At 38.7% G+C, this 15,299-nt stretch overlaps 1 protein-coding gene across 10 annotated transcripts in view; it reads left to right on the top strand.

Annotated features, from left to right (window-relative positions):
• The window catches only part of ADCYAP1R1 (ADCYAP receptor type I), a 140,480-nt gene that overhangs the window by 19,757 nt on the left and 105,424 nt on the right, over positions 1 to 15,299 (top strand). For all 10 annotated transcript variants that reach the window (XM_084508723.1, XM_084508721.1, XM_084508722.1 and 7 more), the window contains one exon: positions 15,079 to 15,249. In XM_084508723.1, coding sequence (XP_084364849.1) covers positions 15,199 to 15,249 — 51 coding nt within the window. In that variant the 5' untranslated portion in view covers positions 15,079 to 15,198. The remainder of the gene's footprint in view (positions 1 to 15,078; positions 15,250 to 15,299) is intronic.

Genomic DNA, 15,299 nt, shown 5'->3' with positions numbered 1-15,299 from the left:
TCTTTCTTTCCCTCTTTTATTTATTTATTTATTTTTAATTTCAATTAAAACAATTGCATTTAAGGTAAAAGTAAAGCTTTATATACATATATATATTCTTGTGACTCTTTGCTTAAGAATTTTTAATACCTTCATGCTTCAGAATTAAAAATTCACAGGAGGGAACATACATTTTTTGTTATCAGCAATATGATTTTTGTTGTCTATCTCGTGTCAGTATTTCTCCAGAGTGCATGTCTTTGGAAATGTTGAGAAAATTTTTACAACCTGTTCAGAATGTCAGAGCTATATAGACTCTGAACTTTCTATATGGGCAGAGCATGACTTATCTTGGGGGAGAGCAGAAATTTGGCTGAAATTCAGGCATGTTTAATGCCCTCAAAAATCATGTTATTTTGTACCCAAAATGAGTGAGGATTTTTAACATTATTATTACTGAATGGGATTAATCTCACCTGCTAAATATGTGCATGGTGTAGCCCTCCACGGCTTAAATTTAGGGTCTTTCTGGTAATCAATGGAGAGAAACATAAACTTTGAAGCTGCAGCAGGGGGAGGCTCAGGCTGGATGTTAGGAAGAGGTTCTTCACTTAGAGGGTGGTCAGGCACTGGAACAGGCTCCCCAGGGAAGTGGTCATAACACTGAGTCTGTCAGCGTTCAAGAAGTGTTTGGACAATGTTCTCAGACACATGTTCTCATTTCTGGGTGGTCCTTTGGGGCTCCAGGAGTTAGACTTGATGATCTTTGTGGGTACCTTCCAACTCATAACATGATTCTATGATTCTAAACTCTACACAGTCTTGGATCTAAACAGCCTAAACTCTACACAGTCCACAGTCTTGGACCATAACCTGTCAAGATGTTCTACAGGTAGAGGAGTTCTGTGTCATGAAAGATAGGTAACTAATGAATGAATTTTCTGTTCTTAATCATGATTCCTTATTTAAGAAACATACACTCTATCAAAAAGATGAATTTAGATGCAGGCTGCATTTTCAGCCAACATAAAGTACTGACTTCACAGAATCACAGAATCACAGAATCACAGAATTTCTAGGTTGGAAGAGACCTCAAGATTATCAAGTCCAACCTCTGACCTAACACTAACAGTCCCCACTAAACCATATCCCTAAGCTCTACATCTAAACGTCTCTTAAAGACTTCCAGGGATGGTGACTCCACCACTTCCCTGGGCAGCCTGTTCCAATGCCTAACAACCCTTTTGGTAAAGAAGTTCTTCCTAACATCTAACCTAAAACCCCCCTGGCGCAACTTAAGCCCATTCCCCCTTGTCCTGTCACCAGGCACGTGAGAGAACAGACCAACCCCCATCTCACTACAGCCTTCTTTGAGGTACCTGTAGAGAGCGATAAGGTCGCCCCTGAGCCTCCTCTTCTCCAGGCTGAACAAGCCCAGCTCCCTCAGCCACTCCTCGTAGGACTTGTTTTCCAGGCCCCTCACCAGCTTCGTCGCCCTTCTCTGGACCCGCTCAAGCACCTTGATGTCCTTCTTGTAGCGAGGGGCCCAAAACTGAACACAGTACTCGAGGTGCGGCTTCACCAGAGCTGAGTACAGGGGGACGATCACCTCTCTAGCCCTGCTGGTCACACTGTTTCTTATGCAAGTTAGGATGCTGTTGGCCTTCTTGGCCACCTGAGCACACTGCTGGCTCATATTCAGCCGACTATCAACCATCACTCCCAGGTCCTTCTCTGCCTGGCAGCTCTCCAACCACTCATCTCCCAGCCTGTAGCTCTGCTTGGGGTTATTGCACCCCAGATGGAGGACCCGGCATTTGGCCTTATTGAACTTCATGCAGTTGACCTCAGCCCATCGGTGCAGCCTATCCAGATCCTAATTTGATCATTTTGGTGAAAGGGTGATTTCAGTCTAATTGAATTTACGTCCTTAAATCCTAAGTTTTACTGGTATGACTGACAATAAATTTCAAAGCTATGCAGTAAAAAAAAATAAATAATATTTTGCTATCCTTCTGGACACATCGAATACGCCAATTCCACATGGTTTCTAAGCAAAAATTGAATTATATCAAGTTTAGTTGCGTACAATTTCATCATGATTCTGTCAGTCTGAAACTTCAGCATCACACACCACAATATCCACAATCAGGGTTTTTTTTTGCTTTCACTTCAATCACCACATTCAATAGAGAACAATAACCCACTTTTTATAGATTCTATTGGCTCCTATTCACACAGATTTTAAGGTTTCCTACATCAGAAAAATTCTGCTGTAATACACAGGAGATCCACTGAAATAAAAAAAAAAAAAAAAAAAAAACAACAATGGATACAGCTGATCCCTTCTAGTTGCATTTTAGTGGGTTTATTTGCATATTTTTTATTTTGAAATTTCTTGAAACAACAAAAGAAGAGAGCATGTCAGATCTTGGCCAATACATTTTTCATTTGTGTATATGTTTACATGTCTAAGACAATGTTTATAATTTCTAGATTTAACCTATTAAATGTAGTCCTCATAAGAATCTGTACTGCTGTAAGACATAGTTATCTGCAACTTTTTAAGGTACTAGACACTCTGAAATGGGACCTGGGCTAAGACATTGTAAGTGTTGTAAAGGATGGCTTGGCAAATCAGTTTTATGGCATAGAATAATTTTTCAGTACTACCCAAGTTATTAAGGTTTTGGTTTTGTTTGTTTGTTTGTTTTGCTTGTTTTGTTTAGTTTTTGTTTGTTGTTGTTGTTGTTGTTGTTGTTGTTGTTTTTCCAGAAGCATTTCTTCTTCTTCTTCTTCTTCTTCTTCTTCTTCTGCTCCTCCTCCTCCTCCTTCTCCCAGACAAATAAGCCAGAGAAGAAAATAGCTTCAATGTATTTTACCGAAAGGTCTGGGATTGCCTGCAACATTCTCATAATTGTGTCATTTGGCGTGCTCTTGCTTTGTGAGACAGAGTGCAAAGTCCTTTATAACCTGCTGAAGTTAAGGGGAAAAAAAAAATAAATAAATGTAACATTTTCTTTTAACTCAGTTTCATTTCTTGCTATGTCAGACTGAAGGAAGGAGATTAGGACGGTCCTCTGTATGAGTAGGAGCTTTTCTGCTAAGGCCTGAATGCCTTCTGCCTGTTCATCTGTTTATCCCCTTCAACATCCACTACCAAAGAAACTCAGCAGCCTTCGCTGCCTGTATATTAATGGGAGAAGGAAAGACCAAGAACACATTGCAGTTTTCTCCTAAGACATGAGTTGACTCCAGCTTTAAGGGGGCTGGATGGGAGCCAGCTCTGAGTCAGAGGTCAGGTGATTGGGAACCTATGTGTATTAATACTGCAGTAATCCACATTTCAGAGAAAGTGGTTTACAAAATATTCCGATTATATAGAGACCTCTTAGAATTGGAATCTTTTTTGAAAATCCTCCTGCTTCTGGAAGGCACTTTCAGGACTTCTCTCTGTTGATGGTCTGAAGTTTTCTTCTAATTCCCAGCTTTACAATTCTCTGTTCCAGCACTGATTTTAATTTCAATTACTTTTCTTTCTCCTTTGTTTATACTTCTACTATGGTCAGGGCTGTCCCTATTCAACAGATTCTTCTAAGCTAATCAAACTGGCTTTCTGCTTTATTAGCTCTCTGCTTACTAAGATGAATACATGTTGTTCCAGAGCAAGGCTAACCCATGTGCCGCTGAGGTGCATTTTTCATCTTTTGTTCACTATAAAGGTAGCCAAGAGAAACCAGCATGGATGTAGACATTTCAGTTTTAGACAGCTGGATTTATGTGACACAAATTCCATTCTTGGTGTTGCAAGACCACATGCTGTTGAAGGTCTTAATGCTGTCTAAACATAATGTGTCCATTAACCACAAGATGGGATAAAGCTGCGCAAATTTTAGGCTATTTGAGGCACAGTAGAAAAGGAAGCCAATAATAAATGTGGGTGGAAATCAAAGGAATTATGTAGCTTGTCAGTGCTTATATCGTGACTTAGCTTTATCTCTCGGTGTAGGAATGAAACTCTTCTTTGAAACAAACAAACAAATGTTTTTCATCGCTATTAAGACAGGGTTGCATTCCCAGACTTGTTCTGGGATACATTTCCTTGATAACTGAACTGAATATATACTTGAGGAATCAAGAAAGTAGGGGATTCATCGTCTCTGCACAGCAAGGAATCAGGAAACATATTATATTTATTATTTTTTTCATCACGATAAGTTTTCATCACAATAGGAACTTTGGCCTGTAAAAGCTTTCTATATTGTTGTTCATATCTGTGGAGGAGGCCAATGGCTATTCGTCTGGGACATCACCATAGATTGCCAAGTCAAAGTGCTCAATGAAGTACAAGCTGTTATACTCAGAATGGCTCTGCTCTTTTTGTGGGAAAATAGCAATGAGGACTTGTAGATATAAGTAAAAAAAAAGTTTGTTTGGTTGTCCTTTTTGAACACCTTGGTGATTCTTCACACTTCCAAAAATCCCTCTGTCAGTGCCTGTCTAAGTTCTATCAGACAGTTTTCTACAGACCAAGGTCATGCATTTTGTTTGGCATCAGGCAACTACTTATTTTATTTTCTGTCTTCTGAAACAATGGGTAACTCCCTTTCACTGTTTATTGTATTACTTTGGTTCTGCTTTCAGACTTGTTTCCCAGAGACAGTGCAAGTTGGGTGTGCAGCTGCTGTTCAGTGACTGGGTTTGCCTATAGGTCCATCACCTAACTGTAGGACAACTGCTCTGGAGCCTGCCTGTGCTACTTGGTGAAGTGCCTTATTAAAGATACCTCAGATGAGAGCACACATCACTTACACAGAGACTAGCTTGGGTATGGAAAGGAAATATAGGTTCATAATGACAGCTCTGTGCTCAAGATAATCACTTCAGCTCATCAGAAGAGCTAACTAAGGGTGCTAAGGGTGGCTTTGCATTCAAGAAAATGCACTAGTTCCAGTTCAGGAGTTGTTTTGCAGATAATGTATGAATACTGCACTCGGGATGATCTTCAAACACAATAGGAATAAAAGGTTCTGATACAGAGCTACGCTTTTCTGCTCACACTCTTTCCTCTAGCCTCTTCCTTACCTATTTTAAGTGTTAAGGACTTGACTTAGGTATATTACAGATTCATTGACAACTGGGTAAATTAGATAAGATTATACTAACCAAAAAAAAAAAAAAAAAAAAAAGCTGTCTCCTTTACCCTTCTTTCAGGATTTTGATGCTGCAACCAAAGAAGTCACTGGTTCTGTATGACTGCGTGCATCTCAAGATCACGTGCATCACCTGTTCACAGCTTTTCTGTTACATCAAGCAACAATATGAGAGTCTCCCCTGTGGTTAACCAGCAGTAAGCCATCCTAATCAACAGAAGCAGATGAATGTACACACAGGAGGAGTCCGTCAGAATCATAGAATCATGGAATTGTTTGGGTTGGATGGAACCTTAAAGATAATTTAGTCCAAACCCCCCTGCCATGGGCAGAGACACCTTCCACTAGATCAGGCTGCCCAGGGCCCCAGCTAACCTGTCCTGTGGCAGTACTGTGTGGTCACATATGATGATGAGCAAATTGCATTGGAGTGAGGGACAAGTGCAGCGGTTCTGTTTCCAGAAGTGTGTTTACATGCATAGCTTCTGTCTTCATTTCATAGACTGTTGGAGGGTAGGAGTGCTTGGGAAATTCAAATTCTCATCAATGCTTTTAAAATTTCATCATGTTTCCTAGGAGAAATATGAAGATCCTCAAGCTGTTCACAGCAGTCTTGGTAGGACTTGGGTCCTGCATAGTCCTTAGCTGTGTTTTGCCCATTCTCTTTAACAAATTTCATTAGGATACACTCAGTTCTGGGTGAGGATATATAAGTAGTTGTCAGACACAGAGAAAGAAACTCAAAAGACAAAAGGAACAAAATAAGTCAAGTGGTGTTTATGAGCAGACATCTGGCTAGCTAGTTGGGTTCAAATCAGAGACCAATGGCAGTGTTGACTGTGAGGTCAACAGAATCCCTAAGAGATCCTATGTGATACTGAAAAAAGCAGTAGGTACACCTATGGTCAGGGAATAAAATGCAGATGACCATTCAAGGAAATCAAATTAATCAAGTAGCTGTTGTAAAACTTTGTTATGCCAGCTGGAGAATACATTTGACTGGTTGCATTGTAATTCTTTTAAAGGACCTTGCCAAAGAGATCTTAAAGCTCTGCTGGAATGGAGCAGCATGTAGTTATCTTCATAATCTCCTATTAGATTCATATTAGCTCTGAAGTGCTGCATGCATCACAGATTCTTCATACAGGTAATCAACCTGCCTGTGAAGATAAAGTTTCTTGTGCCATATTTTTACTTTGACTAATGCTTATTAAATACATGGTAGTTTAAAAATATTTAATCACAACTGATTATCTGTAGTCTTTAGTTAAAGAAATAATGCCATTTTCCTAATTCTTCAAGGAAGTCAAAAAAGTAAGTGCACAATAAAACCAACAGATAACAGAACAGGGAAAATAATCCGAATCAAGACAAGAATTGCTGGATGAGTTTTACAGGTGATGTTAAATGGGAAATCTGCCAAACAGCTATCCTGTACACAGTGAGTTATCAACTACATTCAGTAGTTGCTGCTACAATTGCAAAATAAGCTAGAAAACTTGACCTATAGACAAATGATCCACTCATGTCCATATCAAACCCTTTTGCAATAGCTCCAATGGAGAGTTTCAAAGTCATTGTCAAAATATTCAGATATCTAGAACAATCCTTTAAATGTCAGCACCCTTCAATATTTTACTGTTCATTCATATAGTTCAAACATCATAATATGAAGAAGAATTGTCATATCATGAAGAATCACTTAGAAAAGCCAAACTTTTTAACTAGAGTTTGTGAAAGAAAGCAAGCAAGAAAGCAAGAAAGCAAGCAAGCAAGAATCATCTATCAGAATCAATAAATAGTGCCAGAAGGATCTACGCTAAACAAATCTGATGTAAGGTTTAAAAAAAGTGCTAGCAAAAGTGCTAGCAAAATTTTCAGATGATCAAGAATTGCTTCAGACCTTCAGAAGGTGTAAATTGGGATATCTTTCTTGAAATGAATGAGTAATACTTAACATAAAACTGTTCTAGAGTAGTTTTGAGAGTTTTTTCTTAATGTTAGGAAAATTCTGTAAAGTTAGACAGCTGGGAAATACGAGAGCTTACAGGGCTATGGCAAGTATAGTCTACTCTTGCTGCTACATTTGTGTAAAATCTATTTCATGATTCTATTAATGACAAGGGTATATAGAAACGATAAGGACTGTATTTTGGAAGAACCAATTATAATAGTCTTAAATCTTCAGGGAATTTCAATTTAATTGAAACCACTGAAAGGAAAAGAAAGAGAAAAAAATAAGCCTCTACCAAATTTATAATTGGGAGCAGCTGAACTAAAACATGCACAGAAGCTATTAGGCTATGTTAATAGAAGGAATAATGATAGTACTGAAAGTACAAAAATGCCATGACATAGATGGAAATCAGTTCTCAGTTTTGCTTACCATTAATATTTTGACGTCTTAAAAAGATGGAATTTTTTCTGTTCACCTTAGTCCATCTGAGTAGAAAGAGAAAAAAAAAAAAAAATAATAAATAAATATATATATATATATATATTTACACATACTGTATCAAAGCAGAATCTTGCTTTTTCCAATATTAGGTATCTATCAAAAAGATACTGAAATTGTTCCTTGAGGATACTTACCTCTTCTCTAAGAGAAAAAAAAGAGCCTAGTCTGAACTATAAGTGTCTAAGATATCAATGGTGTCAATGCCTTTTAATTTTTTCATTAATGACCTGGGCGCAGTGCAGTCTCATTAGTTTGGATATGATACAAATTTTGAATGAACGATTGTGATATCAAACGATGGGTTCTGCTGTCATTCAGAGGGAAAGAGACAGACTGAAGAAATGGGCAGAGAAGAAATTCAAGCTCAACAAAGACAAATGCAAAGTCCAGCACCTGAGAAGGAACAACCCAATGTACCAGTACAGGCTGGGGACCAGATGGTTGAATAGCAGTTTTGCAGAAAAGGACCTGTGGCTCTCGGTAAACACCAAGTTGATCCTGATCCACCAATGTGCCTTTGTGGCTATGAAGGCTAAAAGCATCTTGGGTAAGAGGAAAAGCACTGGAGCACTGCAAGGCAGGTGATGCTCTGTATTCAGCCTGGTGAGACATAGCTGGAGTGCTGTGTCCAGTGCTCACCCGCTCAGTACAAGACAGACAAACACACCAGAGTGTGTCCAGCAAAGAGTAACAAAGATGAGTAAGGAATCAAAGGGAGTCTGAGAGAACTATTTTCAGTTTAAAAATGGAGTTTTAGTAAAATTCATAGGTGTTTCCTTCATGTTATATAATAAAAAAATAATAAAGAAAAAAAAAAAACAAAGAACCTATTCCTCCAGATAGAGAGATAAATATTACCATGTATTACTAACAGGTTTGCATATTCGTTAATACTGCAATGTCTAAGCTAGGCATCAAGTTGAATATATATTGATTTTTATATCTTTAATATCTTTATTCATGATCTAGGTGAGGGAATTGAGTGCACCCTCAGTAAGTTGGCAGACGACACCAAGATGGGGGGAAGTATCTGTCTTCTGGAGAGTAGGAAGGCCCTACAGAGGGACCTGGACATGTTGGGTCGATGGGCAGAGGCCAATGGGATGAGTTTCAACACGGCTCTGTGTCAGGTCTTTCACCTTGGCCACAACAACCCCATGTAGTGCTACATGCCTGGGGGAGAGTGGCTGGAAAGCTGCACTTAGGAAAAGGATCTGGGGGTGCTGATTGATGCTGATTGATGCTGATTGATGCTGATTGATACTTGAACATGAGTCAGCAGAGTGCCCCGGTGGCCAAGAAGGCCACTGGCATCCTGGCTTGTATCAGGAATAGTGTAGCCAGCAGGGCCAGGGATGTGATTGTCCCCCTGTACTCTGCTCTGGTGAGGCCACACATCAAGTACTGTTTTCAGCTTTGGGCCCCTCACTACAAGAAGGACATCAAGGCCCTGGAACATGTCCAAAGAAGGGCTACAAAGATGGTCAAGGGCCTGGAACACAAATCCTGTGAGGAGCAGCTGAGCGAACTGTTTATCTGGAGAAGAGAAGGCTCAGGGGAGACCTTATTGCTCTCTATAGCTATGTGAAAAGAAGTTGTGGGGAGCTGGAGGTTGGCCCCTTCTCGCAGATGACTATTGATAGGTTGGGAGGAAATGTCATCACGCTGTGCCAGAGAAGGTTTAGGTTGGAAATTAGGAGACATTTCTTCTCAGAAAGAGCAGTCAGGCATTGGAACGGGTTGCCCAGGGAAGTGGTGGAGTCACTGTCTCTAGGGGTGTTCAACGAAGGGTTGGATGTGGTGCTTAAGGACATAATTTATTGGGTGACATTGGTAGTAGGGGAGTGGTTGGACCAGATTATCTTGGAGGTCTTTTCCAACCTTAATGACTGTGATTCTATGATCACAACTATTTTAATGAAAAATCAGCTTTGTATCAGCTACTTGCTTTAATTTTGTTCTCTGAAGTCAAAAACAACATCTCTCCTAAATAGTGAAAACAAAGGATGTTAGAAGAGACTACCTGATTGTACAACCAATGTATATTTTGCAGCACATGACCCACACATCAGTCCACATGTTATAACATTGGCTGAATCTTTTCTCATGGACAATCCTCCTACAAAGTCCAGGTTGCTCTTTACCAATTTTTTCAGACAAAAGTGTGGCATTTCTGCCTAGTGCTGTCAAGACATTTCTATATATCTGGAAATGGCTGGCCAAATTTACATATCCACAATGTAGATGTCAACATAGCTAGCTGTTAAGAATTCCTTTACACTCAAGGGAGAGAAGTTGAATGTTTAAAGTAGACAGCTAAAATAGGTCAGACAAATTGCTCTCTTCCTATGTCTACTTCTCTCTTTATATACTTGACTATATAAAAAGAGACTTCACAATGAGCTCATTTATGAGTAAGTGTCTTCTGTGCTTCTAAAATTTGGTGACAAGTCCTAGGTCACTGAAGGGTTGCTTCCCCAACTGTGCTTATTTCTTGCTAGCAAGAGTCTCAGTTGACATGAGAGACACATTCACTATGTCCTTTAATATAAATTATGAAAGTGGCATGTTACATTCAGGGTGTTTTAGGGGGGAAATAATAAAATGCTCTGAATTCTACACTTTACATTGAGAGCCTAAAGAAGATAAATAGAGTATCAATTACATAACTACCTGTTCATTTCTAAGCCAAAGGTGTCCATCTAGCAAAATTTGTGTCAAAACCAACCTTAGAGTCCCCCTTCCCTGGGGAGAACTTGGAAATGCTGAGGTAGTGTTCTGTGAGACAAACTGACTGGTAACAGCTGGAGTATTCTCCTTGGCTGCTTCTTTCTTTTGCACTCTTTCATTCTCCACCCATGTGTATTCTGCATAACAGAATTCTGTTCATGCCAACAAGAAACACTGAGATAACTGTGCAAGGAATGGGTGGCTTTGATGCAACATATAATTTTCAGTCTGCAAAAGTGTGATCGATCTTGCATATTTTCAGAAGCTTTCAGATTTCTGCACCTGTGCAGTAGCTCCAATATGCTGCATGGGAAGGATGTGGTGAACAGCCCTGACCAGACTCTGAATTAAGATTAATTAAGTAATGAACTCACAATTGATCACCTCTGGTCTAAGCCTTTGTTGGTCAGCTTTGAAATTTATTGCTTTTCTTTCAAACCACTGGAACACAGTCAGAAGACCACAACCAAGAGCCTTGCATATCATGTTTTCCTTTTTTTTGAGTGTGGTCTCAGTAACAACACATAACTGCCTTATGCAGTCTCTAAAATCCTCTTTTGTTCATCCTATATGGGTACAACTCTTGAGTTATGGTATAACAATTCCATCTATTATTCGATATGGAATTTGATATCAAATTTGATATAATTGGATATGAGATTTGTTTTAAGTATCAATTCTTTTATGCCTACCTGGGAGCAGACATGTCCTGCTTGGAAGAGTCTCACTATCTATTTTTATTGGTCACTGACATCATAGTGTACACTCTGCATTTATGGGCTTCCCACAGTGGGATCCTCCTCAGCAGGCCTTAGACTTCTGTAATATATAATTCACTTATGACCTAGGTGCACCAGAGTCCTTTTTTAGATAGGAGAAAGAAATGGACACTTGCAGCAGAGCAAATTACCAGAGCTCTTCCAACCTGCCCTTGAAGGACCTATGATTCTCCACTAAGTAACACAAAGAATCTTCTGTGGCACTGAAAATGTCTGCAGTGGATAGATGAATCTCCTTTTATAGATAATGTGTGACTTTCTTAAGTCATCAGTTGACCTAAACAAGTCATTTTTCTTCCTGTGTTTCAGCTGTGCTTGAAATTATTCCCTGAAGACCTTCAAGGTTGTTTTTTTTATTATTATTATTTTTATTTTTTTTCCCTTGGAGGGTGTAACCTCTGTACTGTTGGCTATTCTGGTTTCACTGATTTTAATTATGGTAGCAGATGCAGATAAAATAACTGCATGAAGCACCAACACCTCCAATTTACTAATAAAATGACAGGACGTGACTAGAAGTGACATCAGAAATCTATACAATAATTCAGACTTTCCTTCCAAGCCTTGTATTAATATTTTTATTTCTTCTCCCAGTACTGAATGAATTTGAAATGTTTTATAGACAGTGTCTCTACTTTTTTAAAGTTCATTTTTCTTGTAAAATATAGCTGATTGTACCTAATTGTGAGATAATTAGCCTTTTATTGGTAATAAGTGGACTCTGCACCTGTATGTGTCATACACTGTAGGAACTGCTAAACTATATGTGCAGATTTCAGGTCCAAGACACAGATTCATGGGCCTGGTAGCTGGTATTACCTAAAAAACACTTGGGCCTCTGTGGATGATATGAAGACCTCAGTCCATTTTTTGATACAGGTTTCCGTGACTACCTTGAAGGCAAAAATGAAGCTGATTCTTTAACTTGCTCTGCAAAATGTCAAAGAAAGGCAGTAAAATGGTTAGCAGATGTTCTTATATCTTTAGAAGTTTCTTTGAAACTAGCATAAAACACAAAACCTCCACTCTTCAAGCCTAGTGAATGCCAGATTAAAGTAAAACCCTACCTTTAAAAAGGTATATTGGAAAGAGTGTGTTCTAAAGGTTACCGCTTTACCACAGGTTATCTGTCCATACATTTAGTCAGCCCTCTCCCACCCTTCTGTTGTATTTAAATCTTGTTTTTGATGCATTACAGTGGCACAATCCAAAGACAAAATTAAATCTCCATACCACTCTCTGGCCTTTCTGGCCAGGCCTGCCTGCGCACAGGAGTGCAAATTATCAAGGAATAATTTCCAATCCAATGTCTGCTGATGCGTCTGCAAGGTTGTCTGTTGCTTCTGTTAATGGAGTGACTTTCTTTTTCCATCTTTTTGCTGCTGAATGTCACCATGGATGTTTTTGCTCCTCCTCAGTTGAGATCTTATCAGTCCCTCATTATTTGATAAACCATCAGAAATACAGTTAAGTAATTAAATTCAGTACCAGAGCAGAGCAAGAATGATTGATCGAGTGGGGATGGAAGAAGGCAGATCAGTTCAGAGAATTTTATGAATCATTGTTCTCCATTTAGTCAGGGTCTGGATAAAGAAGACAAAAATCTATTGAGAGCTTAATTTTCTTTTTCTTTTACTTTTTTTTTTTTTTTTTTTTTAATTGAAAGACTTTAATTTGTAAATGCTGATGTCTTTGTGGTACATGACAGTAAATATAAAAATTGAGTGTCCAGTGATTGTAAAGGTTATTCCACATTTGCCTTTACCATTCCTGTATTTACTTTTTATATTCAGTATGATTTCTTTTCATCCTTTTCTCCTTTGCCACATTCTGATTTTTTTTTTCCCAATATGACCTATTCTTTCTACATACATGTTTGCATGTTCTCTATCCCTGAATTTTTATTATTTGTGACTTTTTTTTTCTCCCTTTCTCAAGAATTTGTTTACATGTGTAAACGTTACTCCAGTTTGGAAGATGTATGCCAGTCTTATTTATGCCCACATAGGTAATAGGTGGCATACAAAAAACCTGCATCACAGAGTAAGATTTTAAAAAGCACCTCTGCATTCAAAGTCTTCATTTACATATGTGTGGTGGTTTTACCTTGCTAGGCAGCTGAACTCTATCACAATCATTCTCTCACTGCCCCTCCTCAGAAGAGGAGGGGAAGGAGGGGAAGAAGAAAAGGAAAACAAACAAACAAACAAAAACAAACAAACAAAAAAAAACAACCTACCGGTTAAGATAAGGATAATTTAATTAAAGGGGAAATTATTATAAAGATAAAACTATTAATAATTAAATAATTTAACTAAAGGGAAAAGAAAAAGGGGGAAAGAGAAAAAAAAAGAAAAAAAAAGAAAAGAAAAAAAAAAAAAAAGAAAAACAAGTAAAGGCCACGTGGAAGCACAGAGGAAAGAAATTACTCTCTACTTCCTTAGAAATTACTCTCTACTTCTACTTAGAAAGAAATTACTTTCTACTTCTACAAGCAATGCTTGACCACATCCTTGAAGTAGGGCCTCAATGCACGTAGCCAGTGTTTGGGAGGACAGACGTTTTCACAATGAGAGCCCACCCCTTCCCTCTTCTTCCTTTTTCCACCTTTTATTGCTGAGTGTGACATCATATGGTACAGAATATTCCTTTGGTTGGTTTAATCCAGCTGTCCCGGTGATGTTCCCTTCCCACCTCTTGCCCACCCCCAGCCCGCTCTCTCTGGGGTGGTTAAAGGGGGTCCTGATGAGGTGCCAGTATTATTCAGCAGCAGACACAACACTGGTGTGATACCAGTGCTGTTCTAGGTTCAAGTACAGAGCACAGCACTGCTGCTGCAGGGAAAGTTAACTCCATCCCAGCCAGACCCAGTACAATCTGTAAACAAAACAGATGAAAGAATTTTTTCTGGCCTTGAGAGGGCTAAACTCATACCTTCCTAAGCAAAAAGATTTTGTATAAACTACTACAGACATAGCCAAAGACCACTAGCTGAGTTTATCTTGTAGGAATTTGGTCTGGAGTGCAGAGATAAATGGAAGGGGATCTATCTCAGGTGATGGACAAATAAATTTTTAAAGAATATCTCAGTGCTAAAACCTGCCTGTAGGTAGGACATCAAGCTCAGACCTCTATCACCAAGACATGAATATCTCAGGCAAGATGTTTTTTTAAAAGGTAATGAGGTTTGGATCCTGCCAGAGATTCAAACAGAAAATTTCTTGTCAATATTATGTAACTATTTTGAGAATCTTAATGAATTGGACTGCATGGGAGTTTTTAAACAACGAATTATGACATAAAGAACTAGGATGTATTTAATGCAAGGGATACAATTCTGATGGTGTCCTGACCACATGTTTAGCTCCTTGTCACAGACAAAACAGTGAAAGTCACAGATATGTATGGCACTGTCACCCATGTAAATCAATCCTGCTATGGATAAAACTTTAGCCTGTCTGAGAGTACAATCAATTTCTTTCCATCTCCATCGGTGTGTGCTTGAAAAGCTATCAGTTTATTAACAAATCTGGTCATGGATTTTGTTGTCTGGACAAGCAAACTCTAGGAATAAATCTTCAAGTCATACCATCTCTTAAAAAATCCTCACACAGTCATGATTCTGATCCATTACTGAAATCAGGACGGTCAAATCATGACTTCAGAAATGAAGCAGACAGGCCCTTTGGCTGGTTCAAAATGTTCCATTCTGCCTTCTACCATTAGGTACAATTGAGGCCTTTGTTGTTACAGAGTCTGTTTCAGTACTTTTTATGATGCAAGTGACTGATCTTAAAGCCGTGTCCACTGGCCTTATATTTATTGTCCGAAAAGGTCTATAGTAGCTGCAATCAATAAGTATGATTGACTTCTAATATATGCAACTGACAGTTCAATTGTTGTGCTGTTTTCTGTCCATTTCTTTCTCATTCTCCACCATGTTTTACATATTTATAATCATTTTCTTCTTTCACTGCAGAAATTTGAGCCTTGACGTGAAGACATTGACAATAACATCTGCAGAGAGTGTGTGCTTCAGCCCCAGTAACAGTGTTAAAAAAAAGCAAATCTCGAGTAAAGATCAAAATTGAGAGACAAGATGGCCATCAACTGGAAGACCTGCTTCTTCACTCTCATATTGTTTCCCATGGTAAGGATAATTGACCTTGTAAATAAGATGTTATTATTTAAATACGTATT

The sequence above is a fragment of the Aythya ferina genome (genome assembly GCF_964211825.1).
Source record: "Aythya ferina genome assembly, chromosome: 2".
NCBI lineage: Eukaryota > Metazoa > Chordata > Aves > Anseriformes > Anatidae > Aythya > Aythya ferina.
The sequence above is the reverse complement of the archived record's forward strand: the minus strand, read 5'-3'. Positions and strand labels throughout refer to the sequence as shown.